This window comes from Lithobates pipiens, unplaced genomic scaffold (assembly GCF_037356315.1).
Source record: "Lithobates pipiens isolate NorthernLeopardFrog02 unplaced genomic scaffold, aLitPip1_a1.2 Scaffold_23, whole genome shotgun sequence".
In the NCBI taxonomy this organism is placed as follows: Eukaryota; Metazoa; Chordata; class Amphibia; order Anura; family Ranidae; genus Lithobates; species Lithobates pipiens.
The window spans coordinates 52,212,876-52,232,862 of NW_027507785.1; the positions used below are offsets into that span (position 1 = coordinate 52,212,876).

A 19,987-nucleotide genomic window follows, 5' to 3' on the forward strand; every position below is an offset into this window, starting at 1 on the left:
CCTTGCCGCGACCTGCCGCGACCTCAGCGGCAACTTGCAGATGACTTCTGTATAGAAGTCAATGCAAGTCGCCCCGAGGTCGCCCAAAAGTAGTACAGGAACCTTTTTTCTGAGTCGGAGCGACTCGAGTCGCTCCTCTCAGAACGGTTCCATTGTACAGAACGGGGGCGACTTGAGAGAGCGAGGCGAGGCGAGTCGTGTCGCCTCGCATCGCCCGCTGTGTGAACCGGCCCTAACGCTCAAGGATCCACAACCAACATCTGGAGGAGCCCTAGGATTCCATTGAACGCTGGTTGAGAATGCCTGATTTAAACTATCTCTAGTTATACCAAAGCTGAACTTATTACAAACGTTACATTATAATGAAAAGTAAACGTTGACATTTACAGCTCATGGAACAATGACATCTTGAGTTCAAATAACCCATAGCAACCTCTGGAGGAACCCTAGGATTCAATAGAACCCTTTTTGAGAATGGTCGGGTTAAACTATCTCTAATTATACCAAAACTGAACTTATTACAAAAGTTACATGGTAGGGAAAAGGAAATGGAAAATAAAAGAATTGGCGGCACACCACAATTGATCCAAGATCCTTTATTAGGGCATCCCTCATACACTACAGGAACAGAATTCTGGTAGACGCGTTTCACACACTTCAGGTGCTCTTAATCATAACCCTAGGATTCAATAGAACCCTTTTTGAGAATGATCGGGTTAAACAATCTCTAATTATACCAAAGCTGAACTTATTACAACAGTTACATGGTAAGGAAAAGGAAATGTTGACATCTACAGCTCATGGAACAATGACATCTACAGCTCATGGAAAAATGACATCTACAGCTCATGGAACAATGACATCTACAGCTCAAGGAGCTCAATGAACCCGTAGCAACCTCTGGAGGAACACTAGGATTCCATGGAACCCCATTTGAGAATGGCTGGTTTAAACCAACGCTAATTATTAGACCAAAACTGAAATTAATAAACAAGTTACAATAATAGGAAAAGAAAACAATGAGATCTACAGCTCAAGGAACCCGCCCAACATCTGGAGGAACCTAAAATTCCACGGAACTCTTTTTTGAGAATGGTTGGGTTAAACCATCCCTAATTGATTTGCCAAAACTGAACTTATTACGAAAGTTACATTATAAGGAACAAAAGACAATGGCATCTACAACACTGGATGAGTTTCCACCTCGGTAAAGAAAAGGAAATATATAGCATTTCATGTCAGTCATTTTGCTGTATAACCTTATTGGTTTTCATTAGCTGTTATGTTTGGCGGGAGGCAACAAAATGACGGTTTATGATTTTATAGTAGGGGATTATTCAAAGTGTGTTTTAAGAATGCAGCATTACAATAATTCGATTTCCATGTAAATGCATAGCAGCGAGGCACCATCTGGTGAATCCCCTCCACAGCCATATCACGGAGATGGTGCCTCCCTGTCATCCATCGATGGCGATCCCCATTCGTCAGTTCAGGAATACGGTGACAGGCCAGATAAACAGGCGGCATCTGGGACGAGCTGGCCTGATTGAGAAATGAGCTTTCTGCACAAAAAAGAAATATGCTCCAAAAAATGAGCAGAGAATTGACTCGTCGCATATCGCGGTGACAATTGGACAGCAGAGCCGCTGGCTGCTTTCCCCGGCTCAATGGCTAAATGGAACGCTCATTAATTGTGTCATTGATGAAGTGGACTTGTCACATGCACAGCGCTGAAAGAGCCATGAAGGAGGGCTGGAGCAATATTTATGAAGATCCCTGCTATCTATTCAACAGGACGGTGTAGGAGCTTTTGAAGGCCCAACTCCATCCTTCCCTTCAGTCTTGCACGGTTGACCGGATCCTTTCCTGGACTGAAACGGTTTACTTTGATTTCACTGCACACTGTGAGCTTCTTACAATGCGCATTAAAAACTGCAGCAAGTCAGATAGAGCCTGCCTTTTTCCTGGCAGGAGGATGTCCAGTATTATCTAGCCCTTTCCTCCCAAGTCGGAAAGTCCTTGGCCACCCCAGTTCTTTCAAATGATGGAGGCTCAGCATCACATATAGGCATTGCCTAGGGTGGTCTGCATGCAAATACAGTCTGCCTACAAATGTCGACTCCCCCAGGCTAACATCCACCAATGACGGCACTTTGATATTTGCATAACTCCTCTCAAGAGCCACAAGAGCCAACATACTTCCTTTGCTCCTCAGCTCCATCTAGTGGCCATAATGTGGCATTTTACTACTGCCCAGAATAAAAGACTGATACCAACCCTGCAAGGCATTTTAATAATCACATAACTCCTCCCAAAAGAGAAGTAATGAAGCAGGAATGTGGCAATTTCGGGAAGCTATGTACAGCAACCTGCTGGCTCCTCCCACCAGCTATGGTCTGCCTGCATTGCATAATGGAGCACAGAGACCCATGTTTCGTCACATATGGCGACTCATCACACTTGTCTACCCGCTGGCCTGCGCATGTGCGACACCGCCATATGCGCTCCACCCCTGAGTCCAGGTTCAAGCCCCACCATCCAAGTGGACATAGATTTAGATTATAATAATGCCGAATGAAACGAGGCTGTGCACAAAGCGTGGTGAGCGAAGCATATGGCAGCGTCGCGCATGCAGTGGCAGGGCAAAAGGGGCAACTGCCCTGTTGTGGGGCCCAAAGCAGCTGCCTCATACTTGCCAACTATCCCAGTTGAAATTCCCTTTTCCCTTGAAATTTTAGTCCTGTGCCATGTCCCGATATCTCAGTGTGAAGAGGTGGTACTAATGCTGCGCAGCTCTGCCCTATTATTGTGTACAGATGACTCACCTGCAGACCCTGTGTTTACATGTGAATAACCGGCACTCATATGTAAATAGCGGCAGCATTACTAAGTAAATAGCTGTGGCCCACGGCAATTATATGTAAATAAAGGTGGCAGTCATATGTATATCATGCCCTCCTGCAGTGAAGAAATGATGTGCTGTAACCAGTGAGCAGTATTACTGTACAGTAATCTCTAGCAACCAATTAACAAGCACAAATAATTTGCTGTAACCTCTAGCAACTAATCAGTGAGCCATAACGTGTGCTGTAACCTTTAGCAACCAGTTAGTAAGCAGTAATGATATGCTGTAACCTCTGGCAACCAATCACAATTGCTGCCTGATCTGATACAGTAAACTGATTTTAAGTCTAACTGCTATTTATTGCTCCGATTTCTGAAGTCAAGCCCATAAAATATTCCTTCTGATTGTCTTCTACACCTGACCATAATTAACACATTGCCCTTCACTTTACTGAACCATCCACATAATACCACGGTGAGCTTTCCTTTCATATGTTATCTCCATATATACATATATAACACAGAGATTTTTAGTACCTCAAAATCTCTGACGGCGGCTGCCACGCAGGGAGCTTTCATGCTACAGTCATCGAGCGCAGCGGTCGTCTTGTCGAAGGCAACGATAAAAGCCGTATGGTGCTGAACCCTGGCTTCCCAGCTGAGGAAGATGTCTGCGATTTTCTGGTTCTCTTCCCTGTGGACAGAGGTAGGAGGTAAAATGTTGCAAGAATTCATGTTATGCCAGGCACAAACATCTCCTTCTTCAATATTTGGAGACCCTGGAGGGTTCATTCAAAAAAAAAAATCCCTTTAACACGCATAGGTTTACATGTGATCTTTATCCAGGTGAAATAATCCCACTTTTTAAAAGTTTTTTTTTTATATAGAAATCATGTATAGAACTGGCATAAGTACCTAAATCTGTCTTTATATTAGCTTCCTATGACCCCATACATAGGAGTACATAGGAGAAAACAAACAGCAGGGAAATAACTTTTCAGGGAACCCTTGCTAAAAAAAATGACTACTGTATATCTACAACTCATGATCCATTAGTGTGATGGTCATTGATCAGTGGGAAGAATGTTCCTTACATTGGGGGTCAGTGAGAAGAATGTTCCTTACATTGGTGATCAGTGGGAAGAATGTTCTTTACATTGGTGATCAGTGAGAAGAATGTCCCTTACATTGGTGATCAGTGAGAAGAATGTTCCTTACATTGGTGATCAGTGAGAAGAATGTTCCTTACATTGGTGGTCAGTGGGAAGAATGTTCCTTACATTGGTGATCAGTGAGAAGAATGTCCCTTACATTGGTGATCAGTGAGAAGAATGTTCCTTACATTGGTGATCAGTGAGAAGAATGTTCTTTACATTGGTGATCAGTGGGAAGAATGCTCCTTACATTGGTGATCAGTGAGAAGAATGTCCCTTACATTGGTGATCAGTGAGAAGAATGTTCCTTACATTGGTGATCAGTGGGAAGAATGTTCCTTACATTGGTGATCAGTGGGAAGAATGTTCCTTACATTGGTGATCAGTGAGAAGAATGCTCCTTACATTGGTGATCAGTGGGAAGAATGTTCCTTACATTGGTGATCAGTGAGAAGAATGTCCCTTACATTGGTGATCAGTGAGAAGAATGTTCCTTACATTGGTGATCAGTGAGAAGAATGTTCTTTACATTGGTGATCAGTGGGAAGAATGCTCCTTACATTGGTGATCAGTGAGAAGAATGTCCCTTACATTGGTGATCAGTGAGAAGAATGTTCCTTACATTGGTGATCAGTGGGAAGAATGTTCCTTACATTGGTGATCAGTGGGAAGAATGTTCCTTACATTGGTGATCAGTGAGAAGAATGCTCCTTACATTGGTGATCAGTGGGAAGAATGTTCCTTACATTGGTGATCAGTGAGAAGAATGTTCCTTACATTGGTGATCAGTGAGAAGAATGTTCCTTACATTGGTGATCAGTGAGAAGAATGTTCCTTACATTGGTGATCAGTGGGAAGAATGTTCCTTACATTGGTGATCAGTGAGAAGAATGTTCCTTACATTGGTGATCAGTGGGAAGAATGCTCCTTACATTGGTGATCAGTGAGAAGAATGCTCCTTACATTGGTGATCAGTGGGAAGAATGTTCCTTACATTGGTGATCAGTGAGAAGAATGTTCCTTACATTGGTGATCAGTGGGAAGAATGTTCCTTACATTGGTGATCAGTGGGAAGAATGTTCCTTACATTGGTGATCAGTGGGAAGAATGCTCCTTACATTGGTGATCAGTGAGAAGAATGTTCCTTACATTGGTGATCAGTGGGAAGAATGTTCCTTACATTGGTGATCAGTGAGAAGAATGTTCCTTACATTGGTGATCAGTGAGAAGAATGTTCCTTACATTGGTGGTCAGTGGGAAGAATGTTCCTTACATTGGTGATCAGTGAGAAGAATGTTCCTTACATTGGTGATCAGTGGGAAGAATGTTCTTTACATTGGTGATCAGTGAGAAGAATGTCCCTTACATTGGGGGTCAGTGAGAAGAATGTTCCTTACATTGGTGATCAGTGGGAAGAATGTTCTTTACATTGGTGATCAGTGAGAAGAATGTCCCTTACATTGGTGATCAGTGAGAAGAATGTTCCTTACATTGGTGATCAGTGAGAAGAATGTTCCTTACATTGGTGGTCAGTGGGAAGAATGTTCCTTACATTGGTGATCAGTGAGAAGAATGTCCCTTACATTGGTGATCAGTGAGAAGAATGTTCCTTACATTGGTGATCAGTGAGAAGAATGTTCCTTACATTGGTGGTCAGTGGGAAGAATGTTCCTTACATTGGTGATCAGTGAGAAGAATGTTCCTTACATTGGTGATCAGTGGGAAGAATGTTCTTTACATTGGTGATCAGTGAGAAGAATGTCCCTTACATTGGTGATCAGTGAGAAGAATGTTCCTTACATTGGTGATCAGTGGGAAGAATGTTCCTTACATTGGTGATCAGTGGGAAGAATGTTCCTTACATTGGTGATCAGTGGGAAGAATGTTCCTTACATTGGTGATCAGTGAGAAGAATGTTCCTTACATTGGTGATCAGTGAGAAGAATGTTCCTTACATTGCTGATCAGTGGGAAGAATGTTCTTTACATTGGTGATCAGTGAGAAGAATGTTCCTTACATTGGTGATCAGTGGGAAGAATGTTCCTTACATTGGTGATCAGTGGGAAGAATGTTCCTTACATTGGTGATCAGTGAGAAGAATGTTCCTTACATTGGTGATCAGTGAGAAGAATGTTCCTTACATTGGTGATCAGTGAGAAGAATGTTCCTTACATTGGTGATCAGTGAGAAGAATGTTCCTTACATTGGTGATCAGTGGGAAGAATGCTCCTTACATTGGTGATCAGTGAGAAGAATGCTCCTTACATTGGTGATCAGTGGGAAGAATGTTCCTTACATTGGTGATCAGTGAGAAGAATGTTCCTTACATTGGTGATCAGTGGGAAGAATGTTCCTTACATTGGTGATCAGTGGGAAGAATGTTCCTTACATTGGTGATCAGTGGGAAGAATGCTCCTTACATTGGTGATCAGTGAGAAGAATGTTCCTTACATTGGTGATCAGTGGGAAGAATGTTCCTTACATTGGTGATCAGTGAGAAGAATGTTCCTTACATTGGTGATCAGTGAGAAGAATGTTCCTTACATTGGTGATCAGTGGGAAGAATGTTCCTTACATTGGTGATCAGTGAGAAGAATGTTCCTTACATTGGTGATCAGTGGGAAGAATGTTCTTTACATTGGTGATCAGTGAGAAGAATGTCCCTTACATTGGGGGTCAGTGAGAAGAATGTTCCTTACATTGGTGATCAGTGGGAAGAATGTTCTTTACATTGGTGATCAGTGAGAAGAATGTTCCTTACATTGGTGATCAGTGGGAAGAATGTTCTTTACATTGGTGATCAGTGAGAAGAATGTTCCTTACATTGGTGATCAGTGAGAAGAATGTTCCTTACATTGGTGGTCAGTGGGAAGAATGTTCCTTACATTGGTGATCAGTGAGAAGAATGTCCCTTACATTGGTGATCAGTGAGAAGAATGTTCCTTACATTGGTGATCAGTGAGAAGAATGTTCCTTACATTGGTGGTCAGTGGGAAGAATGTTCCTTACATTGGTGATCAGTGAGAAGAATGTTCCTTACATTGGTGATCAGTGGGAAGAATGTTCTTTACATTGGTGATCAGTGAGAAGAATGTCCCTTACATTGGTGATCAGTGAGAAGAATGTTCCTTACATTGGTGATCAGTGGGAAGAATGTTCCTTACATTGGTGATCAGTGGGAAGAATGTTCCTTACATTGGTGATCAGTGAGAAGAATGTTCCTTACATTGGTGATCAGTGAGAAGAATGTTCCTTACATTGCTGATCAGTGGGAAGAATGTTCTTTACATTGGTGATCAGTGAGAAGAATGTTCCTTACATTGGTGATCAGTGGGAAGAATGTTCCTTACATTGGTGATCAGTGGGAAGAATGTCCCTTACATTGGTGGTCAGTGGGAAGAATGTCCCTTACATTGGTGATCAGTGAGAAGAATGTTCCTTACATTGGTGATCAGTGGGAAGAATGTTCCTTACATTGGTGATCAGTGGGAAGAATGTTCCTTACATTGGTGATCAGTGGGAAGAATGTTCCTTACATTGGTGATCAGTGAGAAGAATGTTCCTTACATTGGTGATCAGTGGGAAGAATGTTCCTTACATTGGTGATCAGTGAGAAGAATGTTCCTTACATTGGTGATCAGTGGGAAGAATGTTCCTTACATTGGTGATCAGTGAGAAGAATGTTCCTTACATTGGTGATCAGTGAGAAGAATGTTCTTTACATTGGTGATCAGTGGGAAGAATGTTCCTTACATTGGTGATCAGTGAGAAGAATGTTCTTTACATTGGTGATCAGTGGGAAGAATGTTCCTTACATTGGTGATCAGTGGGAAGAATGTTCCTTACATTGGTGATCAGTGGGAAGAATGTTCCTTACATTGGTGATCAGTGAGAAGAATGTTCTTTACATTGGTGATCAGTGGGAAGAATGCTCCTTACATTGGTGATCAGTGAGAAGAATGTCCCTTACATTGGTGATCAGTGAGAAGAATGTTCCTTACATTGGTGATCAGTGGGAAGAATGTTCCTTACATTGGTGATCAGTGGGAAGAATGTTCCTTACATTGGTGATCAGTGAGAAGAATGCTCCTTACATTGGTGATCAGTGGGAAGAATGTTCCTTACATTGGTGATCAGTGAGAAGAATGTTCCTTACATTGGTGATCAGTGAGAAGAATGTTCCTTACATTGGTGATCAGTGAGAAGAATGTTCCTTACATTGGTGATCAGTGGGAAGAATGCTCCTTACATTGGTGATCAGTGAGAAGAATGTTCCTTACATTGGTGATCAGTGGGAAGAATGCTCCTTACATTGGTGATCAGTGAGAAGAATGTTCCTTACATTGGTGATCAGTGGGAAGAATGTTCCTTACATTGGTGATCAGTGGGAAGAATGTTCCTTACATTGGTGATCAGTGGGAAGAATGCTCCTTACATTGGTGATCAGTGAGAAGAATGATCCTTACATTGGTGATCAGTGGGAATAATGTTCCTTACATTAGTGGTCAGTGGGAAGAATGTTCCTTACATTAGTGGTCAGTGGGAAGAATGCAAACAGTGGTGGTCAGTGGGAAGAATACTCCTTACATTGGTGGTCAGTGGGAAGAATCCCCCCTCCCCACCCCACAGATAGTTAAAAAGATCTATGGTGTCAGTTGGAACTTATCTGAGATGCATAAATTGTTCCTTGCTCAAGGAACCCCCTAGCAACCTCTGGAGGAACCCTGGTTGAGAGACCCTGCTCTCCAATGTAGCTCCAGCCTAGATTACCAGGTTGCCCTGGAAGATACAGTTAAGCTGTGAGAGACTGACCAGTTCTGGATCCTTTGTTCCAGCTCTCCGAGGACCTCTTCATGCAGTAGGTAGATGCTCTGTAGCTGGCTGAGTCCATGTCTCAGTCTTAGCTCCTCTTCACCATCCTCCTCTTCGGGGCCGAGAGCCCTGAGTATGGCCATGTGGAATTCCTGTGCATGAAAAAAGAAGCAGAGTTATTACAGCTAGATCTTTTCTGTGATGGGAAAGAGGGACAATTTCAAAGACATAGGAAGAAAGGAAAGGTGGGAGGGAGGGAATGAAGGAGAGGAAATGATGGAAGGAAAGGAAGGAAGGAGGGAAAAGGAAGGAAAGGAACGTATGGAATGAAATGAAGGAAGAAAAGTAACAAAAGGAGGGAATGAAAGGAAAGAAAGGAGAGAAGGAATGAAAGGAAGGGATGAAAGAAGGGGGGGGTGAAGAAAACGAAAGGATGGGATGAAAGAAAAGAGGAAATGAAAGGAAGTATACAATGAAAGGAGGGAAGGAATGAAAGGAAGGAAGAGAAATTAAAGGATGTAAGGAAAGGAAGGAGGGAGGAAATGAAGGAAAGGAGGGAATGAAAAAGCAAGAAAGGCGAGAAGGAATGGAAAGAAAGGATGGAAGGAAAAAGCAGGGAGGAGGTGAAGAAAAGGAAAGGATAGAATGAAAGGAAGTATTGAATGAAATAAAGGAGGGAAGGAATGAAAGGAAGAAACAAAAACGAATGAAAGGATGAAAGGAAAGGAAGGAGGGAGGAAATTGAAAGGCAGAAAGGAGGGATGGAAAGGAATGAATGGAAGGATGGAAGGAAATAAAGGAGGAAAGAAGGGAAGGAATGGAATTGAATGAAAGGCTGGAAGGATGGAAGGGAAGAAATGAAGGAAGAAAGAAAATTAAGGAGAAAGGGAGAGGAGAGGAGCCAACTGCGATACATCCCTATAATATGTGTTTGCCATTGTGTAAATGAAGGAAAGGAAAGGATGGAATGAAAGGAAGGAAGAAAAGGGAAAGAAAAGGAAGGAAAGGAGGGGATGAAAGGAGAGAAGGAATGAAAGGAAGGAATGGAAAGAAAGGATGGAAGGAAAAAGCAAGGAGGGGGTGAAGAAAAGGAAAGGATGGAATGAAAGAAAGGAGGGAATGAAAGGAAGTATAAAATGAAATAAAGGAGGGAAGGAATGAAAGGAAGGAACAGAAATGCATGAGAGGATGGAAGGAAAGGAGGAAGGAAGGAAATAGAGAGGGGGGAGAAAAGGAATGAATGGAAGGATGTAAGGAAATCAAGGAGGAAAGAAGGGGAGGAATGGAAATGAATGAAAGGATGAAAGGAAAGAAGAAAGGAAGGGAAAAGGGAGAGGAGCCAACTGCTATAGATTCCTATAATATTTGTTTGCCATTGTGGAAATGAAGGAAAGGAAAGGATGGAATAAAAGGAAAGAAAGGATGGAATGAAAAGAAGGAAGAGAAAAAGAAAGAAGTGGAAGGAACGGAAAGGATGGAATGAAAGGAAAGAAAGGAGAGAAGGAATGAAAGGAAGGAAGGGAAAGAAAGGATGGAAGGAAAAAGCAAGGAGGGGATGAAGGAAAGGAAAGGATGGAATGAAAGAAAGGAGGGAAGGGAAGGAATAAAAGGAGGTATAGAAGGAAATAAATTAGTGAAGGAATGAAAGTAAGGAACGCAAATTAATGAAAGCATGGGAGGAAAGGAAGGAGGGAGGAAATGTAGGAAAGGATGGAAAGGCAGAAAGGATTGAAGGAAAGGAATGAATGGAAGGATGTAAGGAAATAAAGGAGGAAAGAAGGGAAGGAATGGAAATGAATGAAAGGATGGAAGGAAAGGAAGGATGGAGGGGAAGAAAGAAGGGAGGAAAGGAAAGGAAGAAGAAAAGGAGAGGAGAGGAGCCAACTGCTACACATTCCTATAATATTTGTTTGCCATTGTGAAAAAGAACACATCTCATGCCACCAGGTGATTATAAGCTCCTTATGCTGAAGAAAGATTTACAAGCTTTTTCAACAACAGGAATAAAAGACGAACGTTCCTGAGCCCACTCCAATCATAATGCTGGGATAAAAGGTAAATAAAAAAATCTAAGTACAAAAGGTTATCTCTGTTTTCATAACACGGTTCCACTCGCTCGGCGTCTCGCTTTCGCTCCTGACACTCCTAGTTCAATGAAGGTTAGAAGAACATCTATAGCACGTAATTTGCTGCAGAAATCCATAAGCCATCAAGGAGCAGTAGATGAAACAGCTGACAGGCCTCTCCAGGGAGCAGCTGGGTGCCGAGCACTTAAAGACGTTTTATCTGCATGAAAAAGCCTAACTTACAGCCTGCTGATCCCCACAATGATCCAGACACATTGTAAGATGTCAAGCAGCAGGTATTGAGAGCTGTCTAAGAGCTCCTACCCTCTCTGTGAAAGACAAGTCACCGCGGGGAGGGGGGGGCGGAGGGGCACAGGTATGAAATTAGGAAAGTCATGTTACAATTGAGACATTAGACGCTCTCTAGACTATGGAACCCCCCTTCTGACATTTGTGCCGAGAGGCGACTGAAACAAGTTCTTAAAGGAGATGTTAACTAATATCTTTAACATGTTAAAGCTAAAGTTTAACCTTCTTATATTTTGGCCTTCACTGGTCTCCAGCCCAACAACAAGAAAATAAACAGGTTAAATAAAAGCCTTTGCATTTAAATTACGCATTCATTTACTTTAAATTATTTTAGACATTATTTTAAAATACTGTATTATGGCCACTAGATGGAGCTGAGGAGCATAGGAAGTACAGGAGTCATTGTAACAAGATGAAATGGGAGGGAAGTTCCCCCCCCCCCCCTCCCGCCACTCACTGGTGTTTCTCGGTCATGCCGTTTCTGCCGGTGTTGTGTCGAATAGTGTCCGCCCTGTCCTGCGCTTGCGCAGTACGGAGGACAAGGAGATGCCGAAAGTCTCCAAAGATGAACGGCGTCCAGGTTCAAGCTACACCATCCAAGTGGATATAGAGTTAGAATAAAAAATAGGTGATGGAAGCAAGGCCGTGCCTGAAACGCGTCGAGAAAAGCGAGCCTGTGGGGGGCCCTGTTACTACGTGAAAAAAAGTATAATATTTGGGGGGGTCTAAGGAATTTTCTAGCTAAAAACACAGATTTTGGCCAAGGTTCACACTCACAGCCCGAATTAAATTGTGCAAGTTCAGCTATTTCATTCCTGCATGTCAGTCCCGACTTCGGGGGCTTTTTCAGAGACACCTGTGCGGGTTTTTTTCGCACAGATCTCTATTGAAATGGCACCCTGAAGTCGCCAAAAGTAGTACAGAAAGGGGGGGGGGGGTTGCCATTGCTGGCTATAGCCGCCAGTTTGGCATGCGATTTGACATGTCAAAACGCATGCCAAACCACTGCAATGTGAACCAGGGCTAAAACTTGTACACAAAAAGTGCCTAATTGAAGAAGCTCAAGTTAAAAGCCGATTGGCTACCATGCACAGTTGCACCAGATTCTCAGTGCTGAAGCTTTAGTAAATCACCCCCCAATGTAAAGACTCTAGAGAACACTAGAGGGAATTATCATATAGCTGTAACTAATTAGCTGTTACTTTAATTTGCGTTAAAGCGGAGTTCTGGACAATTTTTTTTTTTATTGATAAAGCCTTATTAAATAAAAAAAAACAATTATACATAGTGGATTATTAATAGTGGATGTTGCTAAAATATAAATTTAATATTCGCAAGTCTGTCCCTCCTGTTGTGGCCGTTGCCATCATGATTGTGGGCATGTGAAGCCCAATCGATAACTCTTCCTGGGATAAGCGCTGGAGAGGTGCATGCTGGTTGCCTCTCGATCTCGCGCATGTGCGATTCACCGGCGGTCGTAACGATTTTTCATCACAGTACATCCCACAGACTCCTGGGAAATGATGACACGCCAGTTCCCAGGAGCACGGGCGAGGGAGGAAGTGACGATGAGCTCCGCGGACCAGGAAGTGGCAGATTAGGACTGCATAGCAACAGGGCGTTTCTGGTAAGTATAAAAAAAAAATTCCTCTAAATGATTCTTTATAGGTTTAAAGGAGTTTAATTATGGAAAAAAAAAAAGATTTCAAGGTGGAACTCCGCTTTAACTCCCTCTGGCGTTCTCTAGAATTGTTACATTGTATCCCTTGATATAAAGCTGTATGTACTTCCTATGATCCTTAGCTCCATCTACTGGCCAATATGCAGTATTTTCCTACTGTCCAGAATAAAAAAACAACTTTGTTCAGAAGAGAAAACAGCCTAAAGAACATTTGTTTTTGTCCAATTTGCACGGAACAAATTCACATGCAGATTAGCTGGACGAAGGGCTATGTTTTTATTTTTTTTGGGGGGGGGGGGGTTATAAAAATTACGTATGGCCAAGTTCTGGGACATAAACTGAAAAAATAAAGCAGCATCTGTTCTTTGTATATTTTTTGTAACCCGGGGATAATGTGTTTGCCATGTATCATTGCTGATATTTTACTTTTTTTTTTGCAAAAGAATTACCAAAAAATTGTGATTCTTCGTTACGCCGCAGTTTTCAGCCTGCGTGCGTTGTATAAACGTCCCCCATTGTCTTGGCCCTGTGGCGGCGGTGTAGCAGGAAGATCACGTGAGCGCTCAGGATGTCGCACTGTTTCCTGGAGTACATTGTTCCTGCGGCTCATGTGGAATGTGAGGTGGGGACTGTGAATATTAAACTGACACAATTCATCTGTCTTTAGTCCTGACCGAGCGCCCCGCTGCTCGTTGGAATATGTTAGGCGCTGCGCAGGTGTGACCTCCGACCCCCCCCGCCACAAAAAAAAGGCTGATAAGGCAATGTGTCTTCTGCTTTATTAAAATAGATAGACAATAAAGAGTCTTGGTTTGCTTTCTGTCATGAAATCCCCAAACGGCCCCGCGGTGCAGATGTGGAGCGAGATACGAAACTGAAAACGCAGCCTTAAAGTGACACTAAACAATAGCCCTAGTCTCCAAAAATAATTCATATGCGTCCACTACCTAATAACCCTGTAATCTCGTTTTCAGGACGTCCTTTGTGATCACCTAAACCTCTCCTTTTCCCCCTCACTTCCTGTTCCGTGGAACAAGCAGAGCATGTTAGTTGTGGTCATGTACACTGCTCTGTGTGCACTACACATCCCATAGTCCGGAGAGAGGGTCGCTATGTTCCTACATACAGTGGGACCATGGAGAGCGAATGTAGCCACCTTCTAATAGGAAGCAGTGGCGTCTGGCGCTCAAAGTTTTTGAAAAAAAAATCATCAATTGCAGCCACTGTGCCCATCAAATGCTGCCACTGTGCCCATCAGTTGCAGCCACTGTGCCCATCAGTTGCAGCCACTGTGCCATTAAGCGCTGCCACTGTGCCATCAAGCGCTGCCACTGTGCCATCAAGCGCTGCCACTGTGCCATCAAGCGCTGCCACTGTGCCATCAAGCGCTGCCACTGTGCCCATCAAATGCTGCCACTGTGCCATCAAGCACTGCCCCTGTGCCCATCAAATTCTGCCACTGTGCCTATCAAATGCTGCCACTGTGCCCATCAAATGCTGCCACTGTGCCCATCAAATGCTGCCACTGTGCCCATCAAATGCTGCCACTGTGTCCATCAATTGCAGCCACTATGCCCATCAAATACTGCCACTGTGCCATCAAGAGCCGCCACTGTGCCCATCAAATGCTGCCACTGTGCCCATCAAATGCTGCCACTGTGCCCATCAATTGCTGCCACTGTGCCCATCAAATGCTGCCACTGTGCCATCAAACAAAAAAAAGAGAGAAAGAGAAGAAAAGAGAGGGAGAGGAAAAGAGAGAAAGAAGAAAAAAGAGGGAGAGGATACGAGAGAAAGAGAAGAAAAGAGATGGAGGGGGAAAGAGAGAAATAGAAGAAAAAAGAGGGACAGGAAAAGAGAGAAGGAGAAGAAAAGAGAAGAAGAAGAAAAGAGAGAAATAGAAGAAAAGAGAGGGAGAGGAAAAGAGTGAAGGGAGAGAGAGTGTGAGAAGAGAGAAAGAGAGAAGAAAAGAGGAGGGAAAGGAAAAGAGAGAAAGAGAAGAAAAGAGGTAGAGGAAAAGAGAGAGAGCAGAGAGGGCGAGGAAAAGAGAGAGAAAGAGAGTGTGAGATTGAGAAGAGAGAAAGAGACGAAAAGAGAGGGAGATGAAAAGAGAGAAAGAGAAGAAAAGAGAGGGAGATCAAATGAGAGAAAGAGAGGAAAGGAGAGGATTAAGAAAAAAGAGGAAGAGGAAAAGAGAGAAAGGGAAGAAAAAGGAAAAGAGAAGAAAAGAGAAGAGAGAAGAAAAGAGAAGAGAGAGGAAAAGAGAAGAGAGAAGAAAAGAGAAGAGAGAGGAAAAGAGAAGAGAGAGGAAAAGAGAAGAGAGAGGAAAAGAGAAGACAGAGGAAAAGAGAAGAGAGCGGAAAAGAGAAGAGAGAGGAAAAGAGAAGCGAGAGAGAAGAAAGAAAGTGCAAGAAGAAGGCAAGAGAGAGAGAGAGACAGTTTTAGAGAGGTGAAGAAGGAGGTGACTTACCAGGTTACTTTTCACTAAAGTATTGCTGTGTATCCTAAACAATATATTTCTTAATAAATAACTTTTTTTCCCCTTTTTTGCATTGATGCTCATCTGTTCCATTGTCAGCCACATATCATTGCTTTGGACCGGCTTCCTGATAGTAACAATGGTGGACCACGCCTGAGCAACATGTGACAGCACAACTGCTTACCACCAGCACCAGCAGGAGGACGCGTGACAAAGTGAAATCTCAGTAACACAGTTGGGGGACAGTTGGGGGGACAGTTAGGGGGACAGTTGGGAGACAGTTGGGGGAGACAGTTGGGGGAGACAGTTGGGGGACAGTTGGGGGACAGTTGGGGGAGACAGTTGGGAGACAGTTGGGGGAGACAGTTGGGGGAGACAGTTGGGGGACAGTTGGGGGAGACAGTTGGGGGACAGTTGGGAGACAGTTGTGGGACAGTTGGGGGACAGTTGGGGGACAGTTGGGAGACAGTTGGGGGACAGTTGGGGGACAGTTGGGAGACAGTTGTGGGACAGTTGGGGGACAGTTGGGGGACAGTTGGGAGACAGTTGGGGGACAGTTGGGGGACAGTTGGGAGACAGTTGGGGGACAGTTGGGGGACAGTTGGGGGACAGTGGTCACCCCAAAACTGGAAGTGTCTGAACAAGGCTCTTCATAGCAGCTGGCAAAACACAAGATGACCTCTCACCTCTGCCCCCTGTAGGGGACAATTTCATAAAGTAAACTCGGCATTAAAGCTTTGGTATGGCAATTTTTGCATATTTACAGTGGTGCAGCTTGGAGCAATGTACGTATGTATGTGCCATACCGGTGGGATCCCTATGGAAGCTGGAAATCACTGTATAGACATTGCTTCTTCAGTGCCCTCCTGTGGCTTCCGTGTCCCATGCTGGGTGGATGCTCTGCTGCATTGTGAACACAGAAGGTCGCTTGCTCAGCATAGGAGCCATTCAGGGAGTACTTTGTATTTTCTCAATGAATGCAAAGCGTTATCTGAATGGACAAAGTGGAAAGGTGGGGTAGTGACATCACAATCTTTACCTCCTCCAATCAGAGAAATCTTTGCATGCATTGAGATCTGAATGGTGCCCATTCTGAGCAAGCAACCTCAGGACCTAGAAGTTAGTGGAAATCACTGAAGTAGCGGTGACTACCACAGAGATTTCCAGCTACCACCGGCATCAGCCAGGTACACATACTTCCATTGGTCCAGACTTGATCATCATAAATACACTATATTGTCAAAAGTATTGAGACATCTGCCTTTGAATTTTAATTGCATCCCTGTCTCAGTCGGAAGGGTTCAATATTGAGTTAGCCTACCCTTTGCTATAACAGCTTCACCTCTTCTGGGAAGGCCGTCCACAAGGTTTAGGAGTGTGTCTATGGGAATGTTCGACCATTCTTCCAGAAGTGCATTTGTGAGGGCAGGCACTGATGTTGGATGAGAAGGGCTGGCTCGCAGTCTCCGCTCTAATTCATCCCAAAGGTGTTTTATCGGGTTGAGGTCAGGACTCTGTGCAGGCCAGTCAAGTTCCTTCTTGTCCAACATCAGCACCTGACCACACAAATGCGCTTCTGGAAGAATGGTCAAACATTCCCATAGACACCCTCCTAAACCTTGTGGACGGCCTTCCCAGAAGAGTTGAAGCTGTTATAGCTGCAAAGGGCGGGGACCAACTCAACATTGAACCCTACGGACTAAGACTGGGATGCCATTAAAGTTCATGTGCGTGTAAAGGCAGGCGTCCCAATACTTTTGTTAATATAGTGTATATCCATAGCTGGAATTCTTCTCAGACTGGCATCCTCTAGTTTTTATTTTATCTCCTATATATATTTATGGCATCGGCTTGATGGTTTTATAGCTAACAACGCGCCGCTATCAAACCCTTCCTTCCAAGAATCGGTTAAGTCAGCAGTCAATGAAGCCGACGCAGGACAAGAATAAAAGCGGTTAGGGAAATAAGAAGGGCGGTTAGCGGATCATTGTCGGATTGTTTGCAGAATTTATAGGATTAGTTAGCGGGCCGACGGTAACAAACGCATGTAAGCGACCGTTCGTCCTCGTCAATTAAAACCAGCCGCGCTATTTGTAGAAATCCAATAATTGCCGGCACCGTCATGCTCTAAAATTCTCCTCTTCTATTCCTTTACGAAGACAACTCGGCTCTGATAGAGACATCAGACCGGCGATGAATGTTGGCGAGTGCCATCCCCCCCTCCCCCCACCCCTCCCCCCACCTCTGAGCAGGTGGTTTACAACAACGCGCCACTATATCCTCGCTATACGCCTGCACAGGGACCGTCTTGCCTATGACTTGCAGGCTCTGCTGAGTTCTACAGCTCGGTTATGACTCTTTGGAGTTTTATAAAGATTGCTCGTCAATCTCCACGTTCCGGGCGCGGTGATTGGATCAAACCGGCGCTAATCCCCTAGAGCCAGATAAAAGCCTCTTTTGGTCAATTTGACCTTCTCTGAACTTATTTTACGCTCAGGAAAAGTCATAAAGCGGAATTTGTGGAGTCTTCGCTGTCACTTTCATGCTACAACAAGCACAGGCTGCTGTGAAGAGACCCGGCTGTGCTACAATGTATCCAAACCCAAGAAGAAAAAAACGGCACAGTGCCGTATACCGATCCTCAGGCTTTATTTTCTTCATTTTTATCGGGGTGATCCTGCCAGTAACACACTTCCTGTCCTAGTGTGACCACACTTAGACCCCTTTCACACTGGGGCATTTTTCAGGCGTTTTTCAAGCACTTTAGCGTTACAAAAAGCGCCTGTAAAGCGCTTGAAAGAAGCCTCATCTGCAGTCCCAATGTGAAAGCCCAATTGCTTTAAGAGCCCTTTCACAATGTCAGTGCCCGAAAAACGCTCGTAAAGCGCCGCTTAAACTAGCAGCGCTTTACCAGCGTTTTTCAAGCATTATTGGGGCGCTTTTAACCCCTGCTAGTGGCCAAATAAAGGGTTAAAAGCGCCCACAAAACGCTGCTGCCAATAGCGTTTTTCAGGCGCTTCCCATTGATTTCAATGGGAAGGGGCGCTTTAGGAGCGTTGTATTCACCGCTCCAAAAGCGCTGCAAAGAAGCTGCTTGCAGGACTTTTTTTGACGCTCTGCCAGCGCAGCGACTCAGTGTGAAAGCACTTCGGGCTTTTACATTGGGATTGCAGTTGAGGCTTCTTTCAGGCGCTTTTTTTAACGCTAAAGTGCATGAAAAACGCCTGAAAAACGCCCCAGTGTGAAAGGGGTCTTAACGTTAAAAAAAAGCGCTTGTAAAGCGCTTTGAAAGAAGCCTCATCTGCAATCCCAATGTGAAAGTCCGAGTGCTTTCACACTGAGATCCCTTTCACACTGGGGCGTTTTTCAGGCGCTTTAAAAAAAAAAGTGCCTGTAAAGCGCCTGAAAGAAGCCGCAGCTGCAATCCCAATGTGAAAGCCCAAGTGTTTTCACACTGAGGTGCTGCGTTGGCAGAGCTTCAAAAAAAGTCCTGCAAACAGCTTCTTTGCAGTGCTTTTGGAGCGGTGAATACAACGCTCCTAAAGCGCCCCTTCCCATTGAAATCAATAGGAAACGCCTGCAAAACGCCTGAAAATCGCTTTTGGCAGCGGCGCTTTGTGGGCGCTTTTAACCCTTTATTTGGCCACTAGCATCGGTTAAAAGCGCCCCAATAATGCTCGAAAAACGCTGGTAAAACGCCACTAGTTTAAGCGTTTTTCGGGTGCTGGCAGTGTGAAAGGGCTCTTAAAGGGGTTGTAAAGTTTTTTTTTTTTTTTTTTTAAATAGGTTCTTTTAAGATAGTGCATTGTTGGTTCACTTACCTTTTCCTTCGATTTCCCTTCTAAATGTTTTTTTTCTTTGTCTGAATTTCTCACTTCCTGTTTCTCCTCAGTAAACTTCACACCATCATCCGAGCGGTGTTTAGTCAGCCAGAACAGCTTACTGAGGAGGAACAGGAAGTGAGAAATTCAGACAAAGAAAACAAAGAAAAAAAACATTTAGAAGGGAAATCAAAGGAAAAGGTAAGTGAACCAACAATGCACTATCTTAAAGGAACCTATTTAGAAAATAAAAAACAAACCTTTACAACCCCTTTAAAGCACTCGGGCTTTCACATTGGGATTGCAGATGAGGCTTCTTTCAAGCGCTTTACAGGCACTTTTTTTAACGCTAAAGCACCTGAAAAACGCACCAGTGTGAAAGTGGTCTTAAAGTAGAACTATAGGCAAAACTTTTTTTTTTTTTCCATTTTGGATAGAGTAAGGAAGGGTTAAAACTAGGGTTGCACCGATACTAGTATCGGTATCAGTGCCGATACCGAGTATTTACACAAGTATCGATAATGCACCGATATCTGAAACCGATACTTTCAGGCTCGGCTGTTTGAGCTGTCAGCGGGTCTCCCCCCGTTGACAGCTGAAGTGTTAAAGAAGTCCGGTAATTGCAGTTGTCAAAAAAAAAAAAAGTATACAGACAGTATACACGAGTTACTGCATTCTTGTTGTTTTTGGGATGTTTAATTGTACTGTTATGTTCTTTTCTTTTTTGGGGGATGCCCAGTAGTCTGTCCTTGATGGCATCCTATGACATCCCAGGACCTCCTGCTCTCTAGCTCCCTCATCACCTCATCCCATATCCGCCT

At 43.8% G+C, this 19,987-nt stretch overlaps 1 protein-coding gene across 2 annotated transcripts in view; it reads right to left on the bottom strand.

Annotated features, from left to right (window-relative positions):
• Positions 1-19,987, bottom strand: part of FGD5 (FYVE, RhoGEF and PH domain containing 5) — a 224,755-nt gene that overhangs the window by 83,906 nt on the left and 120,862 nt on the right. For both annotated transcript variants that reach the window (XM_077451613.1, XM_077451612.1), the window contains exons 6-7: positions 8,811-8,962; positions 3,382-3,538 (exon numbers count right to left, since the gene is read on the bottom strand). In XM_077451613.1, coding sequence (XP_077307739.1) covers positions 3,382-3,538; positions 8,811-8,962 — 309 coding nt within the window. The remainder of the gene's footprint in view (positions 1-3,381; positions 3,539-8,810; positions 8,963-19,987) is intronic.